This window comes from Chaetura pelagica, unplaced genomic scaffold (assembly GCF_000747805.2).
Source record: "Chaetura pelagica isolate M959 unplaced genomic scaffold, ChaPel_1.0 scaffold328, whole genome shotgun sequence".
In the NCBI taxonomy this organism is placed as follows: Eukaryota; Metazoa; Chordata; class Aves; order Apodiformes; family Apodidae; genus Chaetura; species Chaetura pelagica.
In genome coordinates, this window is record NW_009954216.1 from 1099517 (window position 1) to 1118830 (window position 19314).

A 19314-nucleotide genomic window follows, 5' to 3' on the forward strand; every position below is an offset into this window, starting at 1 on the left:
TTCAACAAATCTGTGCTGATGTGGGGTAGGCTAGAAATTGGAAAAATCATGTTCTAGTGAAGAAATAATCTCAAGTCCTGGCAGCTCCGAAGTGCCATTACATCTTAGAGCAAGACTTGCAAACCATGATGCCCTGCTATTGTGTGAGGTCTTAGTCTAGTTTTACAGTAACTCTTCTTGTAAAGGCAGTGCTGAATGAGCATTGCAATGTGGCAGTGTGAGAGGATGGCCAGTGACCTGTAAGGGGGGCAGATTTTGGATGCAATGTGCAAGCAAGGTTCCAGCTCCTTCAGCACCACATGTGTGTGCTGGGGAAAGGTATGGTGTGCCTGTTCTGCAAGCAGGAGCTCCTTTCCGTAAGATCACAGAACCATAGAATTGCTTTGGTTGGAAAAAACCTTTAAAATCATCAAGTCTAGCCCTTAACCCAGTGCTGCCAAGTCTAGTACAAAACCATGTCCCCAAGCACCACATCTACATGGCTTTTAAATCCCTCCAGGAATGGTGACTCAACTGCTTCTCTGGGCAGCCTGTTCCAGTGTCTAACAACCCTTTCAGTGAAGACATTTCTCCTAATATCTGATCTAAACCTCTCCTGGTGTGACTTGAGCCCATTTCCTCTTGTTCTATCACTTGTTACTTGAGAGAAGAGACTGGCCCCTAGCTCACTGCAAGTGGTGTCTCCTGATAAATTGCTGAGCTGGACAGTATTGAGGTGAAACATCTTTTTCAGTGCCATAAAGTAGGCCTAAAACAGGAGCCAGGTATTGGGAGCCTTGGTCTTGTACCTGCCTTTCAATGAAGCAGTCAGAAGAGCAGGTGAAGCCCATTCTGGTTGTTTTGTTGACTTTGCTGTTCCCCTGTGATGCTGTGTGTGGTAATTCTTCAGTGTATAGTGTACTCCTTAGGAGTATCTGATGTGTCAAGATGCAGATCATGCTGGGAGTCTTTGAGACATTATTACTCCATAAATGTAAGGTAGTTGTAGCATTATTTCTTAAAAGACATGAGGAATCTCAAGATCCTGTGGGAGGTGGGATGAGGGTAGTGGCTCTGTAGTAGCTGGTAGACAAGCTGCTCACTCGCCTGTGGGTGAGTGTGAGGAAAGGCAGCTTCACCAAAGCAGCTTAGACCAGGAGGATTTAGAGGTAGAAAATGGTGTGCTGCTATGAAGTTATGTAAATGGAATGTTTCTGTCACAATGTGACTGTGGTATTAATCCGGTTTCATAAAAATCTGCCTTACAGTAGGCTCAAAATTAGTTTCTTCTGCTTCTGTCATAGCACCTTCACTAGTTTGTTGCTTCAGTAGCCTGGAGCCTTTCCTTTGCTTTTCTTGTGTGACAAGTGCAGAATATGAGTTAAAAGCCATTGAGCAGTTTCATACAGGGGCCTGGGCTGGGTTCAAATGGGTGCTGCTTTACTGGCTGCTGCAGAGGAGGAGACTTGACAAGCCAGCAGGCAGTAGCCATGGGCTGCCAAGCCAGATCCTGTCTGTGTCCATAGCTATTCCATGATTCCTGTGCTCTTCCATTGTGCATCTCCCAGAGGCTGCTGCAGGCAGCAGGATGCCAAACAGCACCAGCTTTGATCTGGCTCAATATTTCTTTCCGATTTCTGCTCCCAACAGGCACTACAAAAGCACTAAGGCACATACTGCCTGGTTCTCCATCCTGCCACGGGTGGATGGTGGCAGGAAAGGGAGGCTGAACTCCCCTTCCAGGGTGCTGCAACAGCTCAGGAGATTGGCAGAGGCAGCTGCAGGAAGTGTGTGTTATTCTTGCTTGTTCTGTACCTGTTAAGAAAGTACATTTCCAAGTCTTCAGAGCAGTTGTGTTTTATGGAACTAAATTCCTTTGGGGGGGGTGGGGAAATTAAATAAAAACTACAAGCACATGAGTTCAGATATAGAAAGCTATAAAATTCAGCTGTGAATTCTGAACTTTTTTTGAGTTTCATTTTCATAGTTGTGGTTTTGGTTAAGCCTATCAAAACTTAGATCAGAACTTATTTTTCCTTCCGAGCAGCGTTATATGGAGAATAGAATGTCACTTCAGATCTAGGCAAGTTAACCCTCTAGAGAGAAAAATGTGTTGGAAACGTTCATGGAGTTATGTGTTACTTTGCTGATGTATGGCTTGTGGCAATGGAGCTGCATCCTTGTGTGCCAGGCTGCCAAGGCCTCGAGGAGTGTTGCAGACAGCTGAGTGTTCATACCTTACCCATGGTTTGGCTGAACAGGTTATCAAAGGATGGTGAATAGCTCTGGAAAACTGAATGCTACATGAGGCTGATTTCTGTGTTAGGGTGTTGGATAATGTTTCAGCTTTTGGAGCAATTGGATGCTAAACTATAGGGAAGCAGGCTTGGGTGCTGGATCCAGATGTAATGGTGTACACAAATAGTTCATTTTCTCCTCAGTCCTGCTGTATGCTAAATGTTTGCAGTCAGAAGACTAATCTCTGTGCATGTAAGAAATTTCTGATCTTAGTAGCCAAAGAATGGCTACTGCCAAAGGGCTGTAGCTTTAAAAGAAGTAAAATCTGGAATTGTTTAGTAGCAGTTTAGTATGAAACTTTTGCAAACATTTCTTGTGTGCCCTAGCCCATTCTCTCCACTTCAGCTATTCAGAAATCTGCCAAGAAATTTGAAATAAAAAGGTTTTGGTTGCAGTCCAGATGTGTCCTGTCTGCATCCCACTGTTTCCCACTGAGAAGAGATGCATGGACACACAGATACCTGAGGTGGCTGATGAGTCTTAATCTAAAGAGTTAATTACCTTATTCAAATAACTCTGCAATCCTTGGCTGCTACTCTGCCTGCAAGGGTTAAGTAGATTCAGTTGCTAATGCTCTTTGAGATAAGGTGGTACAGTAGTTTGAACCTTTGCTTCAGATGAATGACTCACACTTGCATTCTAGAAAATTACTGTTGGGAGGCCAACATGTACAAGTCAGTTTGGGAACTGGAGCCTTCATCTGTAAAAGAGCCCAGCCCATTGGGTTTTTTTAGATCAGCAGGGCTCAAAGTAGGTCCCTTGGCCACCAGTGATTCTCCACACGTGCTGATCATGTGCTGATGGTGGCTCCTCCTCTTCAGCTGCTTGTCACAGGCACTTGGGTTTTAGTCTGCAGACCTGGGTGCCTGCTGAGGTGTCTAGGTGGGTGCCCGCTGAGCTGTCTAGGACAGAAGAGCAGTGAGCTTGTAGGGGTTTGCTGCGTCTGGAAGACAAGAGAAGACTTATAAGCCTTCAATAGGGGAGACTTTCTAGTGGAAGAAGAGCATTAACACCACTGCCAGCGTGGACCCAAGGCTACCAGGAGGCATCCAGCAAAGCCCAGTCGTGGAGAACGACAGCAGTGACACGATGGAGGCCAGAGAACCTCCACCAAGGTGCAGTATTGGCAAAGGGAGGAACAAGAGGTGTAGGGTATGGGAAGGGTGAAGGTGTTGGCTAAGTAGGGTCAGAGGGAGATGAGCAGATACATGCAGCTGAATGAAGGCTGAGGTTGACAGGCAAGGAGATTACGTTGGTTAACCTGGAGTATTGCATTTGCTCATGAGTGTGTATCTTGTGAGGAAGGAAGCATAGAGACTCAGATGTGAGGAACGGGACTGTAGGAGACAGCCCGCCCTGTGGTGAAGCCTCAGCAGATACGTGGCCATGCAAAATGAGATTGGGACTGTTCTGTTCCCTCTTCTTCCCTGGCCATTTCTCTTCATTGGCCAAACTCCAGTTGGTGTTATAAACCAAGCTTGTCCTCTTTCCTCATGACATTGCTTGTCCTGTTTCTTTTGGCGTGTTCCTACTCTCTCCTAATAGAAATAAGCTGGAAAACACTGTGCTTGTAGGGGCCTCGTCCAGAGGCTGACGTCTAAGCTGCCTTCCTGCATCAGAGTTAGAGCAAGTAAGTATCAACTTCAGTAAGTATCAAAAGTAAGTGCTTCTTACTTTTAATGGAATTAAAAAGATGCTGTCAGGTCATACTTGATTTGAAGCAAAAAAAAATTATCTTCCCTCCCCCAACAGTGTATCTCTAATAGAGATTTTATTTTTCCAGCTTTCTACAGATGTCTGTCAGCAGGATCCGTCAGTTGTGTTTCTTACATCACTCTGATTGGTGCTGTGTAAGATACTGCTGTCATAGTCCGACTTCTGCCCAGTGCCTTGATAGGAGCGTGGTGCCTTTTGACCTGAATTTTCTGTAACTAGGTTGTCTGGTAGCACTGGGCAGATAAAAAGAAATGCAAGCGCTCCTTCTGAGGAGAAAAGGACATTGTGTGTGTTTGCTTTGCTGTGTGGAGGATTTATTGATGTTTGGGTTAACAAAGTGAGTTACTTTATCAGTTTCTCTCTTTCTTAAACTGACTTTTCTTGCAATGATGTAGCAACTTCTGAATGACTTTGGTAAAAATTATCTGTGTAGCATCAAATAATATGAATAGAACATAATTAACATCACCATCATTTTGCTGTATAAATTTATAGCCTATTCCAACTCCCTTCAAGAAGAGGGGGAAACGTGCTTGATTAGATGTGAAAAGAGACTGATTTTCCTCCTGGGAGAAGAGAGGTGGTGTCGATGGGGATTCAAGAGACCTGGATTCAAATCTGGGCTCTGAGGCTGACCCACTGTGTGTCCTTGAGAAAGTCATAGTGCTGTGCTGCTCCCTCCTTCCCCTCTTCCACACCCTCCATCTTGCCTGTTCAGGCTCCAACTATAGAAAAATCTGCTGTGTTACAAGTGATAGGAGGAAAAAGATTTTTCTCAAGAGAGAAAGTGCATTTCTCCTCTTTAATCTAACGGTTCATCAAATGTCAATTTGTTGGCAGATAGCAGGCTCCTGGACATGAAAGGTTGCAGTTAAATGTAAAACAAGATGTGGGTAGATAAAGGTGGTGTGCTGATATTCTAAAAAATGTGCAATCTCTAAAATGTAACAGCACGTGCATAAAATTAGCAGTGCTGAACCCTCTCAAACCCCAACACAATTCCTGCACTGTCTCCTGCTGCAAGGGCGTGAGGGTGTGGATTCTGGCATTGGAGATGGTGTGACTATGGATTCCCTGTCCTTTTGTCATTTTCCATGTGCTGCTGACAGTTGGTGGCTGAGAATCTGCAAGATCTCAGTCTCCTGCTGACCTGGTGCTCAGAAGGGTGAAGGAGCTTCCCCAGGACAGCCCACTCAGTGCATGGGACTCACGCAGCTGCCTGTGCTCTGCTACCCAATCCCCACCGTCTTTGTCTGTCCCTGGTGTGTGAGAAGAGCTCCCTTTGGTTTGCTAACTCAGAAGCTTTGCAAATGACAGTGTTCTGTCCTGCAGCTCCAGAAGACTGATTATGCACTAGATGATCTTTTAAATAGAGCACTTCCGCCTTGCTTTGACTGTTTTAATGAGATTCTTATGAATCTTTCTCACAGGACTCAGGGAGGAAACCTTGCTTTTTTTTAAATTGAAATAAGAATGGGAAACATCAGGTTTTGATTTGAGTTTTTCAAAACTTAGCTGCACCTGTAAAAATAGACATAGAATGCTGGGCAAGTGTTACCCAAAAAACCATGGAAACCATTAGAGAACTGTTAGTGAGGAGAAACATGAGTTCAAGCTTACAGGGCCAAATTTCTGGCCAAGTAATCTTGTTGCAAATTGTTTAAGCACTGGACTTTCATTTAAATCTAGAAAGTCAATGTTTGGATGCATATTAAAAAAATGTTAACTTGCTTGCCCTAATTTACAAATACTAAGGACCCAATTCATTTTGAATCAAGCACACTGATTTACCTTGTCTCGTGCCTTCTCAGTTGATCAAGTCTTCATATAATGTTAGTTAGTCTTCATATAAGGTTAGTTTAGGGATGATTCTTCAAATACATGGCAATAGCTTATGCCATTAGGCCATCCTTTGTGTTTGCTTTATTGTCATCTCTCTGCTCTTAAGCTCTGATCTTTTTTTCTGTTAAAAACATAACTAAAATTAAAGCTGCACTGTGGAGCTTCCTGTCTGCAGGAATGGAGCTGAAGCAGTTCATCATGGTTTGAGATTCTATTATTACCTACACAATCTAAATAGTGAAAAAGACTTTGAAAAACTACTGCTCTAGTTTCTGTAACAATACATAGAAAATTGCCATTCTCTGTCTAATTGAGCACTAAATCGCAGTGGAAATATGGTAGTAAAGGACTGAGTACATTGTGGTGCTGCACGGCACAGCAAGGAGCTTTTTTGCTGAAAACAAACATCATTAGAATGATCTTAAAAAGATTAAGTAATTTGTATCCCAGTTGCTGGGATATACTGTCAGCAATAAGACATATTTGGTCTTGTTTCTTTTGCAAATGGGATTTGCAGTCATAGGCTAAAGAATTAAAATCGCCTATAAAGCAGACACATGAAACATGGTATTGGCAAAATAGTTTCAGGTTCTTTGAAAAGCCTTTCAGCATTAAATGCTTGGGATGAGGGATAGCATACTGCTGAAATCTTGTTACAAACAGTCCCTGGCAGGAGGGCCTTCAAAAGGGGGCCTTGACTCTGCTGTTCAAGGAAAGCAAACTTCCAGCGTTGCTCTGAAGCTGTTGTTTTTTTCTAAGATCTAGATGAGTGATGGAAGAAACCAGCATGAACTGTTTACAAAACAGTTGCATTTCCTATTCTGAGATCATCAAAAAGCAGCTGTCTCATTAAGGTATTTGGTATCTAACAGTCAGTTTGATTTCTAAGTGCTTGCTCTGTTAATTTTGCTTTAACTACCATAATGAAATGTGTTTTCATGAGAAAATGGATTGGAGTGTCTCAGAGTTGAATTTCAGTGGCTTATATAAAACTTACACTGGCTTGCTCAAGGCTGTCAGGCTAAACATACCATGTGCTTGTGCCCTGAAATAATCTGAGTCCTTTCAATCTTCCTGAAAGTCACTGGAGACAGTTATGAGGGAGGGTCTGCAGAACTTCACCTTTGGTTTGGAGAGAAACAGTAGTGTTGATGTAAAGGGCTTTGTGCAGATCCAGTCAAAGTGTTTAGTTTAGGTTGCAGGATTGGTTCTTTTCATTGGCTTTTGCTATATTAAACACAGCTTGTTTTGAGGATATGCACAAGATAATCTGTAAGAAAACAATTAAAAAATGACCCCTATAATTATGGCACTTTCAGTTCAGTCAGAAGACCAGACTCACGATCTTGTGATACAGATTTGTGTTCACCAGAGCAGTACGAGTAGTAGGGGAAAGGCAAGGCTTAAAACTCTTGAGGTGAATAGAAAGTTTTCTTGGGTTTCATTCACTGCCTGGATTTAGCTAATGCATTTTTCAGATCTAGTCCCACAGAGCAAAACTGTAGGCTGGCAAAATGACTTGTAAAGCAGTGCTTTGCAATTCACATGAAATTCATCAGGCTTCTTTGTTTGTTTTAACTTTTTTAACAGTTGTTTTTTTTTCCCTGTGCAGATGAACTGTAAATAAAACATACATGAGGAAGTAATTACAAATGTAATTGAAAGAATACAAGCTGTCAAGGCTTAAAAAAATACTGTAGAATGTGTTGATCTTTCAGGTGCTTCTTGATGTCTACGGGTAGATACAATCTACTATATCTGTGTGCAAACCACTTTCATTTCTTGTCTTGAAAATTAGGTCTGTCAAAATTTGTCTTCAGCTTTGTGGGAAAAGAACATTATTTTTAAAACCTGGTTGCTGCTGTCACCATTGCTGCTGCCTGAGTTAAGCCTGGTAATTCTGGTTTGGAGAAACCTGACTCACCTTTGCTGAATTTCTATGCTAATGTTGCCACACTGCTATGATTTCCTTATCAGAATACTACTTTCTTTATCTTTGATTTTTCAATTAGGTTTACCTAGAAGGACCTTTTCCCTCAGTGCTTACGTGAAAGAGGAAGGCAATTCTCCATGCCTGGGACACTGCCGTGTTATGGCTGGAACGTGACAAATTTCTTTCAGGACTCCTCTCTTGTGAGGCTGAGAATGCCAGGGAAGCTGGGATTTTGCATAGCAGTAACTGCAAGTGTTCTCTTGGGCCGTCCCTCCTCTAGTATTTATCAATGGTACTTGGCACTGCTGTATCTAAAATAAATAAATTGCAGAGTAATGGTTGTGTTTGTCTACCGAGCACAATTGCTTTCTGAGCAGAGGGATTGTGCTTTTAGCTGCAAGGGCCAGGTACTGAGAGAGCGTGTGAGGATCCTGCTGCCTGGTGCTTCCAAGGGGCTTCTGGTGCTCAGCACCTCTGGCCAATGCCATGTGAGAGGGGCAGTGTCCTCTCCCCAGCCAAGGGGACACATATGGATGCTTTGGCTGACATACCTGGGAGGGAACCTGTTCTCTTAAGTCCCTGTGGTCCTCCTGTGCTACAAACTTGGGGTAGATGTGTCAAGACTGACAGATATTTCAGGGTTCTCCAGCTGAAGGTTGCCATAGAGGTCTGATTTTTGGGGGTTTACCATGGTCAGTTAATGTTGACAGAGCTATTTTTCAATGTTGGTACCTGGAAACTTTGTGCTTGAAAACCTTCCAGTTCTACTTTTTGTCTCACATATCCCAGTTGTCCTTCTCATCAGAGCTGAAAAATGTTCAATATGTGGTAGCTGTGAATTTAGTGTTTAATGCACATAATTATTGGAGTAATTTTATTAGGTATCACGAGTCTCCTTGCGAGGAGACTATGAAAGCAGCTTTGAAGTAAGCTAAATCAGTTTAAAAACTATTCTCTTTACTTATAAATCTAGTATGTAAGGAGGCCTGTTGAGTCATTTAGTCCCTCACTCCATCTGCCAGTTCAGTGTGTTCCTGAGCACTGGCCAATCTCAGAATGTAATAGATGCAGACAGTGTTCATCAGGCCAGCTCAGACAGTGGGTAAGCCTTAGGATGAACAGGTCTTTTACAGAGAGGCTCTCACCCTTCTTGGAATTGGCAGTGTGCTTCACCAGAGCACTGGAGGCGCACTCCATCTGAGTGTCTCCTCTCTTGGGGATATCATCAGGTTGACTGACATTAAAATAGTATTCAAAAAGAATACAAGGAAAGGGTGAGTGAAGACTCATGTGCTAAATCCTGCAGCCTCAGAAAAGCCTTAAAAGTAAGGTTACTGTAGTCAGATTAACCCTTTAAGTCCAGCAAAGCTGATGACCAGCAGGAAGCATGAAGAGCATGGCTCTTGCATTTGGGAATAGCAGAGGTTGGGGTTCAGGGGTGCCCCAGGCACCTTCAACCCTGAGGCATAGAGGAGTGGAACCTGACTCTGTAGGGATGGCTTTGCAAGCTCGCCCAGGAAAATTTAAAAGGATTTGGTGAACAGACTGGCAATGAAATTGAATCATACCCTGTACTTGAACTGCTTCCAGGCTTAAAACTGCCCTTCTGTTATTCATAACCATGTAATGCTTGTAGGTAGAGTTGTTAAGGATCTTATTAATGGCAAAAGGGCTTATTTTAGGGGTTAGACTATCATGGTTTGTCAGGGTTACAATATCATGGTATGCATCATGATATGTTTGGATCTTCCTCGGTAAAGAAAATATCAGAAAATTGAGGCTATGTTCTGGAAAGCAATGCAGAAATTCGACTGTCCATTCCTGGGCCTGGTTTTGGTCAATGGTCTGAGAATTTTTTTTGGTAAAGGAAAAAATTCTCTTCTCTAATGGAAGTCAGTTTTAACCATCACATTCTCTTGGGAACAGCTGTGGTGAACATCTGCCTCTTCCAAAGGAAAAATGATGTAGTCCACAGAAGTAACTCCCCAAACGGGATACCCTAAGTGCCATTTTAAAAAGAGGTTGTTTGGAAGTGTATACGTTTCTTGTTGGCTTAGACACCTTTTGCTTTGGGCTGCATCAATTCAGGGCTGAGCTTAATTTTGAGAGCTAAAAAGTTTTTTTTAGTATGAAGTTCTAGTTAACATCCAAGTCAGGAAATGAGGAAAGCTGTATTTCTAGGAATGCTAATTTGGTCACTCAGCATATTTCTGTATGTTTTGGGACATATGACTTAAAATAGGTGGTGACATTTTTCTGTCCACTTATCAACAGAGAATGGGAATGGACTGTGTAGCATATGCAGTGGCTGAAGGACTTGGCATTAAACAAGCAACTCAAGGCCAAATGGTTTGCTTCTGTATGCACACAGATTTGATTTCAGAGGAGCCGAGACTTCTTTACCCAGAGAGGTTGTGTTGTGTAGTCTCTTTCTTGAGACTTTTAAGATGTGCCTCGATGATCTCCAGAGGTCCCTTCCAACCCCTAACATTCTGTGATATGAACTTGGACTGTTACATTTTGTTTTTCCTGTATTTGTTTTTATTGTACAAATGACAGAGGGATTTACAGGCATGAGAAAGCCTATAATGTACTTTGACTTAATGAAAGCTATTATTAGTATTGTTGCTACATTGCTACCACCAGTACGTTGGGGCTGAGGACAGAGGGGTAGCTGCTTTGCAGCTTTTCAGAGGAAAAGTGTAGCTTCATGTTTTTGCTTAAGCTTTCATATTTGCAGTGCATTATCAACATGAACTTTTAAATCTCCATCAATCTGTCCTTTTTGAACTCCAGCCTTGCTTATAGACTTGATCCTTTCACTTCTGTTAAGCAGGATGATGTTCAGTGAAAGGGAATATTTATCCCCTGTACAGCATCTGGGCTGTGCTCTATAATAAGCCTCATTTCCTGCTGCTTACTTCTCCTGGTGGTAGCTCATTTAAAACTGATCTGGGTGTGATGTTGGAGAGGGTGAAAATGTTTTAATTTATTTTCCCTTAAATCTGTGAGTCTGGTCCTGGGCAGAGTTCACTGGCAGGGCTGCCTTGCAGAGCAAGTCACCAGCCTGTGAGAAGGAGCAGGTTGGAAGAGCTGGCTGTTGGAAACCTCAAGCACAGAAAGCTCTTGCAGCCTTTTGAACTCGGTAATCAAAAAGCAGGGCTTAGGAGGAGCTCCAAGGAACCAGTAAATGGCCTTGGAAAAGATGTCTTTGGAAATCAATTCAGTTGTGCTTCTTTTTATCCAGACTCATGTTGGTTTTCTATTTCTTTGTTGCTGTGACAGATAGAAAATCTCTTTTCTGTATTTATTTAAATGACAGGTAGGTGCTGTATCATTCCATCCAGGATTTGGGGCTTTGAAGAAAATAAAGATAGCTTTTAGTACTGTGGAAGTGAACAACACTGGCTGGCTGTTTTCTCAGTGTTACACTCAAGCAATCTTTTTTAAAAACAGGATTGAAATATTCCTGATTTCACAGGGTTTTCCTGATAAATACATAGTTGAAAGTATTTGACTGAAAAAACTTCATCTCTGTTTTTACATGCAAAATCTTTTGTCAGGCATATTTAGTAGGTCTTCACCTCATGCTGTCTTTGGGACCACACCTGTAAGTGGGTGGTTACCCCAAGTTTGACATGAACAAAAAGAATTGAACCCGGGTCACATCAATATTTTACCATTTCCACAAGCACCACTCCAGCGCACTAGAGCGCCTATAAAACATGCTCAAACCTACTTCTGATTCTAGCAAAGAAATGTGTTGTGGTTAAATGGTACAAGTAATGTTTTACATTGAGGCAGTCCACTCTTCTTCTCACTTTCCCCCTCTTGGATAGGATTAAATCTGTCAGTACAGCTGACTGAAGTGGCTGTGAGCATCTGTTGGGATGGGCACAGCTACCTGTGGAACAGTCCCACCAAATCGGATGCCTGGAGTTGCTTCTTTTTCCTTAGTTTATTTTTCTAAGCAAGCATTTTGACATACTGTGTTTTCTTTGATACCTGAAATCCCAGTGCAAGAACTTGTTCAGTTTCTGAAACAAATGATGAAACAAAAGCTAAGGGTCCTGTTGTAACTCCAGTGGCTCCTAGGGAGCAATTCTGCCTGATACATTGTAATGTTGTGCTTTATTCTTCCAGGGGCGGGAAGCCGGAGATGACTGACAAGATGTCGAGCTTCCTTCATATTGGAGATATTTGTTCTCTCTATGCAGAGGGCTCAACAAATGGATTTATTAGCACTTTGGGGTAAGAACTGCTGTTTTCTTGTACTAAAACCATCCATAAGAAGGACTAGCAGAACTCAGCTAGCTATCCTGAGCCTGACTTCCAGAACATACTGGGTAAAGCAAGGTTGCTTTATGTACAGATTTGGCCCTAAGTTTAAAAACAGCCTAAAAGTAATATGGCAAGCTAGGTGTTGGGAGGATGGAGAGTTTATCCATGGCTGTGGTCTGATTTTGATGTCCTTGGTGGGGAGGAAGAAGCTTATAAAAGTTAAGGTGTGGGTAAAGGGAATTAATGGAATAAAATGATTTTCATGTTGTTGTGTGTCCCGTGTTCATCCGTGTGTCCCGTCCTGTCCCTCCTGCCCCCTTCCTCCACCCTCCAGTCAGGAGTGACTAGGCCCCAGTGCAATATGCTGATTGGAAATAAGGGTGTAGCATAGATAATGGCAGGAGTTTAAAAAAGAAAAAAAAGCCCTGAGCCAAACTATCTCTATACCACTAACTCACCAATGTGACTAGTTTTGTCTTTTACAGTATTTGAGGCTTCTCATACCAGTGAAATTGTTCTCCTGCAGTAAAAGCAGAACACGTTTTGACCCTTCAGCTTTGGCAGTGGCCAGCACCCTGGAGCTGTGGTAGGAGCTGCTCCTTGCTGGCTCCAGCCCCCGCATGCCTCTCCACAGAGCTCCTCTGTGCTTTCTTCTGCAAAGGCACCAGAGCAGGTGCTCTGTAGCAGAGTGCCTCTTGAGCAGCAAAGAGTGTGTGCTGCTGCATTAAACAAAAAGTAGTTGTTCACCTAGAAAAAGGAAGAGTTTGCAGAGAAAAGCTGTGGAATTGAAATACAGCTCTGACAAGTGACAGGGTGTGTTTTATTCTGCTCAACTGCTGCTGAGGGAAAATCTCTCTGAGCCTCAGAAGGTGGCAGAGGAGCTGTCTACTGATTTGGAAGACCTTGCAGGGGGCTGAATGAGAGGCTCAAAGTGCACATCTGCCACCTTGTTTCAAAGCAGTGAGAAATTCAAGGGAGGGAGACACCATGTGTGACACATTGCTGTGGTAATTCAATACTGGATGAGTAGCAAAGAAGAAACCAGGAAGCTTGATGAAATGGTGAGTGGGCACACACAACATGCTCTTTCTCATTTCCAGTAGCCATAAGGGCCTCAGGGTGGGTACAATGACAGCAAATTTTTTGATGCCTACTGTCCAGATGCATCTGATAAATGGAGCTCCCAAGCAGGGTACAAAGCCAGCATCTTGGTAAGTCTCTTGGCAGGAAATGATGGGCTGGAATCTCATCTGAGTGACTCCAAACTAACTTGTAGGTTTAGCCCTCTAGCTATTAGGATTCTGGAAAAAAGGGGGGCAGAGAAGGAAGCAGACACTGAAGATGCACCATGATCTATTATAGGAAAGAGAAGAAAATATGGGATGCTGCCAGAAAAGAAAGAAGGTATGATAAAAGCAAGGGATGTAGTAAGTAGGGTTGGTCGAATAGTATTTGGCGAATGTATTTGACGCATTTCCCAGGTACTCGTCAAATGTGACACGTACACTCTGCAGTATTCCATCAGCTGTGGAACTGGCCAAATACTATCTGCTGGGAACTGGCAAAACCAATTGAGTGATACGATACATTTGGCTATTTTCTTTCTTCGTAGTGTTGAAGCAAGTTTGGCAGTAAATGATTCCAGAACAAGTAGAAAGTTGTTGTGTTATGTTTAATCCCGTACAGTGCATGATGAACCTTATGCAGTGGCTGTGGCTTTTGATGGCATTGCTAAGCAGATATTTTTCACCATGGGTAGTCCTTTTAAGACATCACAGGCCCTGAGCACGTGTTCTCTAGGCTTGATGAGCTGTTCTCATGGCAGGCCTAAAGATCCCTTAGTGTTATAAGCATCCTCTTGGATTTGATTAGTACTGTTTTAAGGTAACTGCATTATATAATGGCCACACATCTTCTGAGCCTAATTTAAGCCAGGAATCCCAATTGCTATGTGAAACATGAAATGCATTATCATCTTAATAAGCCTTCATAATCAAATTAGTTTTGTCCCATATTTAATTTAGTCTTTGTCCTGGAGAAAATTAAAGCAGCAAAGGCAAGTTTCAGTGTAATTGTACTCTATACCATGTGGAGTTTTGACAGTCTTATGTCATAACAATGTGTAATGACTTGTTCATGTGGTTAATGAAGGTTGAGAAACAGATACCACTATACATTCTAATGTTGTTCTAAATCTTTGAAGAGTGTTCCTATTTAATATTCCCATGACATGACTGTTGCCTAATCAGGACTTGACTCTTGCTGTTTCCCAAACTTAGTGCTGTCATCTTGATGATTACCAGTGTACAATATATCCTCTTGTGTTTTTCAGCCTGCAAAATTTTTTTCTTAGTAGTTTGGGAAGTTCCTCTTTACTTTCAATTTAATCTCAGGATGAGAGGGATATATTGCACTGAGGTTATCTCTGTGTGGAATGATCAGAGTAACCCATTTGATTTGATATTTTTTTTTGGCCCTTTATCCACTAGAAGCAAGTGTTTCAGCCAGCTCAAATATTAATATTACCATTCTGGTTGGAGCACTTACATGTATATATAATAATGAATAGGGAGAAAATCCATGGGGAAAAAGCAATTTACTCTGACTGTTTGCATATGCAAATTTTAGATGCATAGAACTCTTGAGTCCACTTAATCTCTCTGATCTCTTAATTTTTATGCACTTTATTACTTTCCATAATTGTTGTCTCAAGATGCTCCCTGCATGTAACCAGCCTCTGCAAGGAACAACTCTCATATTCTAGGTCTCAATCTTTCTCAAGTTGATTCTGCATGAGAATGGACCTCTCAAACCTCTAAGACCTTGGAGTTTTATTTTCTACTTTTGTGTAGAAAGCCTCTTTGACAGATTGTTTTTAGGGGGCCAATTTGAGCCGTTTAGGATCAAATCAGAAACTACAAGATCTTTGATTACAGTTGCATTTTCACCCTTTGGAAATAGTGTTTGGTAAAGGTGCAATTCCTTGTTGATCAAAAGCATACCAAGGGCAGAGCAGGAGTGACAGGTGCATCTTAACTATTTTCTTTATTCTGTGGGATTTGAATTGACCCTGTGGGGTTTGTGCCAGTGTGGATTCATAGGAGAAGCTCTGCCCTGACATTCCCTATTGGAATCACATGGGTTAACTTGTCCCAGTTCACCTCCTTCCTGGTAGAAGAGGAGGAGGTTAGTTTGATCCCTTGACTTATCTTGTCTTTATGACAGGTGAGCAGGAGGGTGTATTTATGCCTTCCTTTCTCTTGGGAGTCAGTTTTTATTGTGGTATTTTACTGTTTCTGCCTTTCCTTAATACTTGAGGGTCATGAGACAGTATCCAGTTTTCACAGTCATCGTATTTTCCTGTTCTTTACCCTCCACGTAAGCACATTGGCAACATTGAAATCTGTCCAAGAGGCAATAATTGTTCTATGGCTGTGTCTCACCTAACTAGAATATGGGCTGTTCTGTCTGCACCTCAACGAGGGGACATAAAGATGATGCAGTATACAGGAGCAATGACTTATTTATTGTCCCACCTATCCAGGAGCATAGCTCTGGGCAACAGTAAAAATTAGCTGCATGCTTCTTCGAAAGATATGGCATAAGTTGGCATTTGGGGAATGTCTTCTGCTGAAGTGGCCACTCAGATAAAATATTGCAAATAAACAAGTCTGGTTTTGCTCACAAGGCTGTAAGCAATTCCAAGGGAACAGAATCTCACTTGACTTCTCATCTCTTTGCAGCCTTGTGGATGATCGGTGTGTTGTACAGCCAGAAGCAGGTGATCTTAACAATCCACCCAAAAAGTTCAGAGGTAGGTTTCTTAGACAGCTTGTTACCCCTCTGGTTGGAAGAATTCCTTCATTTTGTTCAATCACTTGTCATTATTTTTTTATCTCCATGCTTTCCATAGAGTATTTTAGTGCCATCTTCTTCCATGGAGGGCAACTCCTGAGGAGGAAAAAAAAAAAGTACCTAACTGTGAATGTCTATGTGAAGTGAGTTGTGGAATGCAAAAAGAATTATGCCTTTGGGGTTGCCAGCTGGGGTTGGCTTTTAGATCTTACCCCAAACTTCCAGGGTCCACCTAAGTTTAATTTCTTTTACTCCATCCTATCATATGTGCTATTTAGTTGCTTGACCTCCTTGGATATTAACTGCATTTGACTTTGCTTTCATTCTGCCAGGAGACTTATGCTTAGTGATAAGAAATCAATGCCTGCTTCTTTGCACAGTTTGGCTAGGGCTGATTTGTTTCAGAAAAATCTCAAACAGGTAAAGCAGCACTAACTGGGATTTTGTTTGCAAAAGTCTTCTTTAATTCTTTATTTTCCACCCGTTGCTGGCAGCTTTTACCCAAAGAATAACTCTCAAATATTCTAAAAATTTGATCTACCTTTTATTGCAGTTCTCAGATGTAGGAGCAACTGTTTGTCTTGTATGTGATTTTTGCTTTTTTAAAAATGAATCTTGTTTCCTTGTTTATGGTTTGTCTTTATCAGGTGCTCAGAATTACCATAATTCTTACCAGGTTTGGCCAGAACTCGAAGTGATTGCCCTTGAAAATCAGATCCCTTCTGTAGTGCTGGTTTTGTTTTCTACTGATTGGAGTCTTGGGGTTTTTTTGCCCTGATATGAAGATGTCTTATATAATGAAGCTCTCTCTTTAGAATATTGCTGAAGTCTCTTGAACCATTCTGTGATTCTGTGAGTTCTTCTTGGTTTTTCTCCTGTTTTACTGGCAAACTAAGTAGCTGCCAATTCCAGTACTTGAAGAGGCAACCTGGGAAAGTTTTAGCATTCAATGTTAAGCTCTCCAGAAAAAGAACAATGGTGTTATGTGAACTGGAGCCCTGAGTCTTGGCATTTCTTGATGTTAAAATCATATGAAGGAATAAAGCCAGATATGACTGAGACTGCTGGGTGTAGAAGGAGGGGAGAGAGAGAGAGAAAAGAATGAGAAAAAGGCTATTCTTGCTGGAACAGTTTAGGAACTGGAAGTACAGAGAGACATTTGTCTGACACAAAACATTGTGGTTAGACGTTGTAAATGTTCTCATATTACTTATAATTTATACATGGAGAGAGAATGGTGTGAACCTTTTCCAACCTTTGTAGTTACTTTACTAAAGCTTTCATGGGGAAGTTTATGCTTAATGGTAAATGGCAACAAAAGCAATAAAATTTTAGCAGGCATTTCTGTTATTTATATATGTACTTTATAAGTGTAGTCTAAGATAAAAAGCTTTCCACGATAAATATGTTCAGAAGAAGTAATAAAGAAGTTTATCACACCATTTCCAACACAAATGGGAATAGTCCTTTGCTCTGAAGCAAAGGCACCCAGAGGCTCATCTGGGGTGTTGCACAGGAAGTTTTGGACAAGGTCAGTTACAGCAGCCATGTCTCTGCAATCTTGCTTGGTGTTTTTATGACACTGTGCAAAAACACCTCCCTTGCTAATGGAATAGAAGGCCTTTCCAAAGGTGCATTTGTCCAAACAATGACTTTTGCATCTGGGATATAAAGCAACCAGGGGCATCTGGTGAATGTAATTCAGTAGCCCCAGTATTTAGTATTGTCATTTAATCTTCATTGCTGTGGGCAGTGTCACAAGTACAACAGATTAGTAGCACCAGACACTTTCTGAACAGCAGCAGCATGGTTTGGGAACTGATGTGGAAACGTGCTAGCGTCCATAAACTGTGTACCTGGGGCCCATCTTTGCTCAGGGTTTTCATATGTTCCTCCCTGGTCATCACAACGGATAGGAGTGTGGGGCCTGAGATGTAGCATGTTCTTGGATTGAATTCAAATAGATGCAAACATTGACACTGGTAACTAAAAAGTAACTTTTGAAGATCTCAGAGCAAGACCAAAATTAATCAAATGTAAGTGACTGACATTATAGCTTTACACAAGTACTGGAAAAACACCTGGATGCTGTTCTTGACAGCACCTGAATCTGTCCTATGTCTGTGTGCAAATCCTCTTTCCAGTGGGCTGCACACTAAGGTGTCCAAATGCAGGTCAGTCAGATCTGAAGTCACCTTCTGGGAGGAATACTGGACATGTGACTTCATGGCCAGTCTTGAGGATCTTACTTCGGGTAGTATTTTTAAGAAATGTAATTCTAAGCTTCTCTGAGCAGATCTGTCTTCTGTGGGCAGATGTAAAACAGTTGTAAATCTAATTTTCATGCTTAATCAGAGTGGTGAAAGATATCTAGAAGCAAGATTCACTGCTTAGATATGCATACATGGCTCTAAGAAAATTCAGTGTGAATCTAAAGCATTATATATCCAGCGGCAGAATTAATCCACACTGATTTTCTTAGCAATGGGTGTTTCATGTTTTAAAATGTCTTATTGCCTTGGCTGCACTTAATCAGTCGCATCTTGTGGCAGAAGCAAGGCCCTGGTATAGAGAGTGGTGGGGTTTTTTTATTTCCTCTCAACTTGAGACCCTTGAAATATCACCAGAGCTCCTGTGCACAAAGCAGTGGTGTGTATGTAGCATCCTTCCTCCTGGAGACAGACTCTCTCCTGGGGAAGGCAGTTGACAGGAATGCTTAGCTGTGAGTACATGCTGTCACCAAATGCTGATAACCTGCTCATGGTGTGAAAATAGTCCCTGCCTGAAGAATGTGCTTCTGAAAGCAAGTATTTTGTGGCTGAAATGGAGATGGGTTTTGTGTGCTACAAAGTCACTCCTTTTAAAAATGTTGGCTTCAAGTTGTCTCTCAGTGAGAGAAGCTTGATGTATGTTGGGCTGGACTAGGTTGAATAGAATGATTTGCAGTAGCACAACTGGAGTTGGAGATGGGAGCAACAGAGCCTTTCAGCCTGCTTGGAGGAAAACATTCAGAGGTATCCTGAGGACACCAGGGCTTGCTTTGTTGATAAAAGTTGTGGAAAAAGTAGGCTGACAAATGAATGTGGTGGTGGTGGAGCTCTGAAAGGGATGAAATGCAAGACGAGGCTGAGAGTAAGATGGGATAGAGTTCAGGTGAGATTTGCAGTGTGGTGTCAAAGTATAAATGAGATGTTAAAAAAATAAATCCGTTCAGAGGGTGTATTAGATGGAAAAAACTGAAGTGCCAGAGTTGGGAAGAACTGTAAGAAAGGCATTAATCCAGCAGCCTCGAGTTACTGTGAGTGTTTACCAGTAGTTATTTCACTTGCTAAATGCTGTTGTACCTCTTTAAAATACTAGTTTGATCACTTGAAGGTGGGAAGGCAGATTTATTTTTTTTTTCTTTCTAC

The 19314-nt window shown here is 41.9% G+C and overlaps 1 protein-coding gene across 1 annotated transcript in view; it reads left to right on the forward strand.

The window, feature by feature from the left end:
• The first annotated feature begins 11927 nt into the window (after positions 1 to 11927).
• ITPR1 (inositol 1,4,5-trisphosphate receptor, type 1) overlaps positions 11928 to 19314 on the forward strand; it is a 173056-nt gene continuing 165669 nt past the window's right edge. The window contains exons 1-2 of the mRNA XM_010003374.1: positions 11928 to 12019; positions 15793 to 15863. Of these exons, the coding sequence (XP_010001676.1) occupies positions 11928 to 12019; positions 15793 to 15863 (163 nt within the window). The remainder of the gene's footprint in view (positions 12020 to 15792; positions 15864 to 19314) is intronic.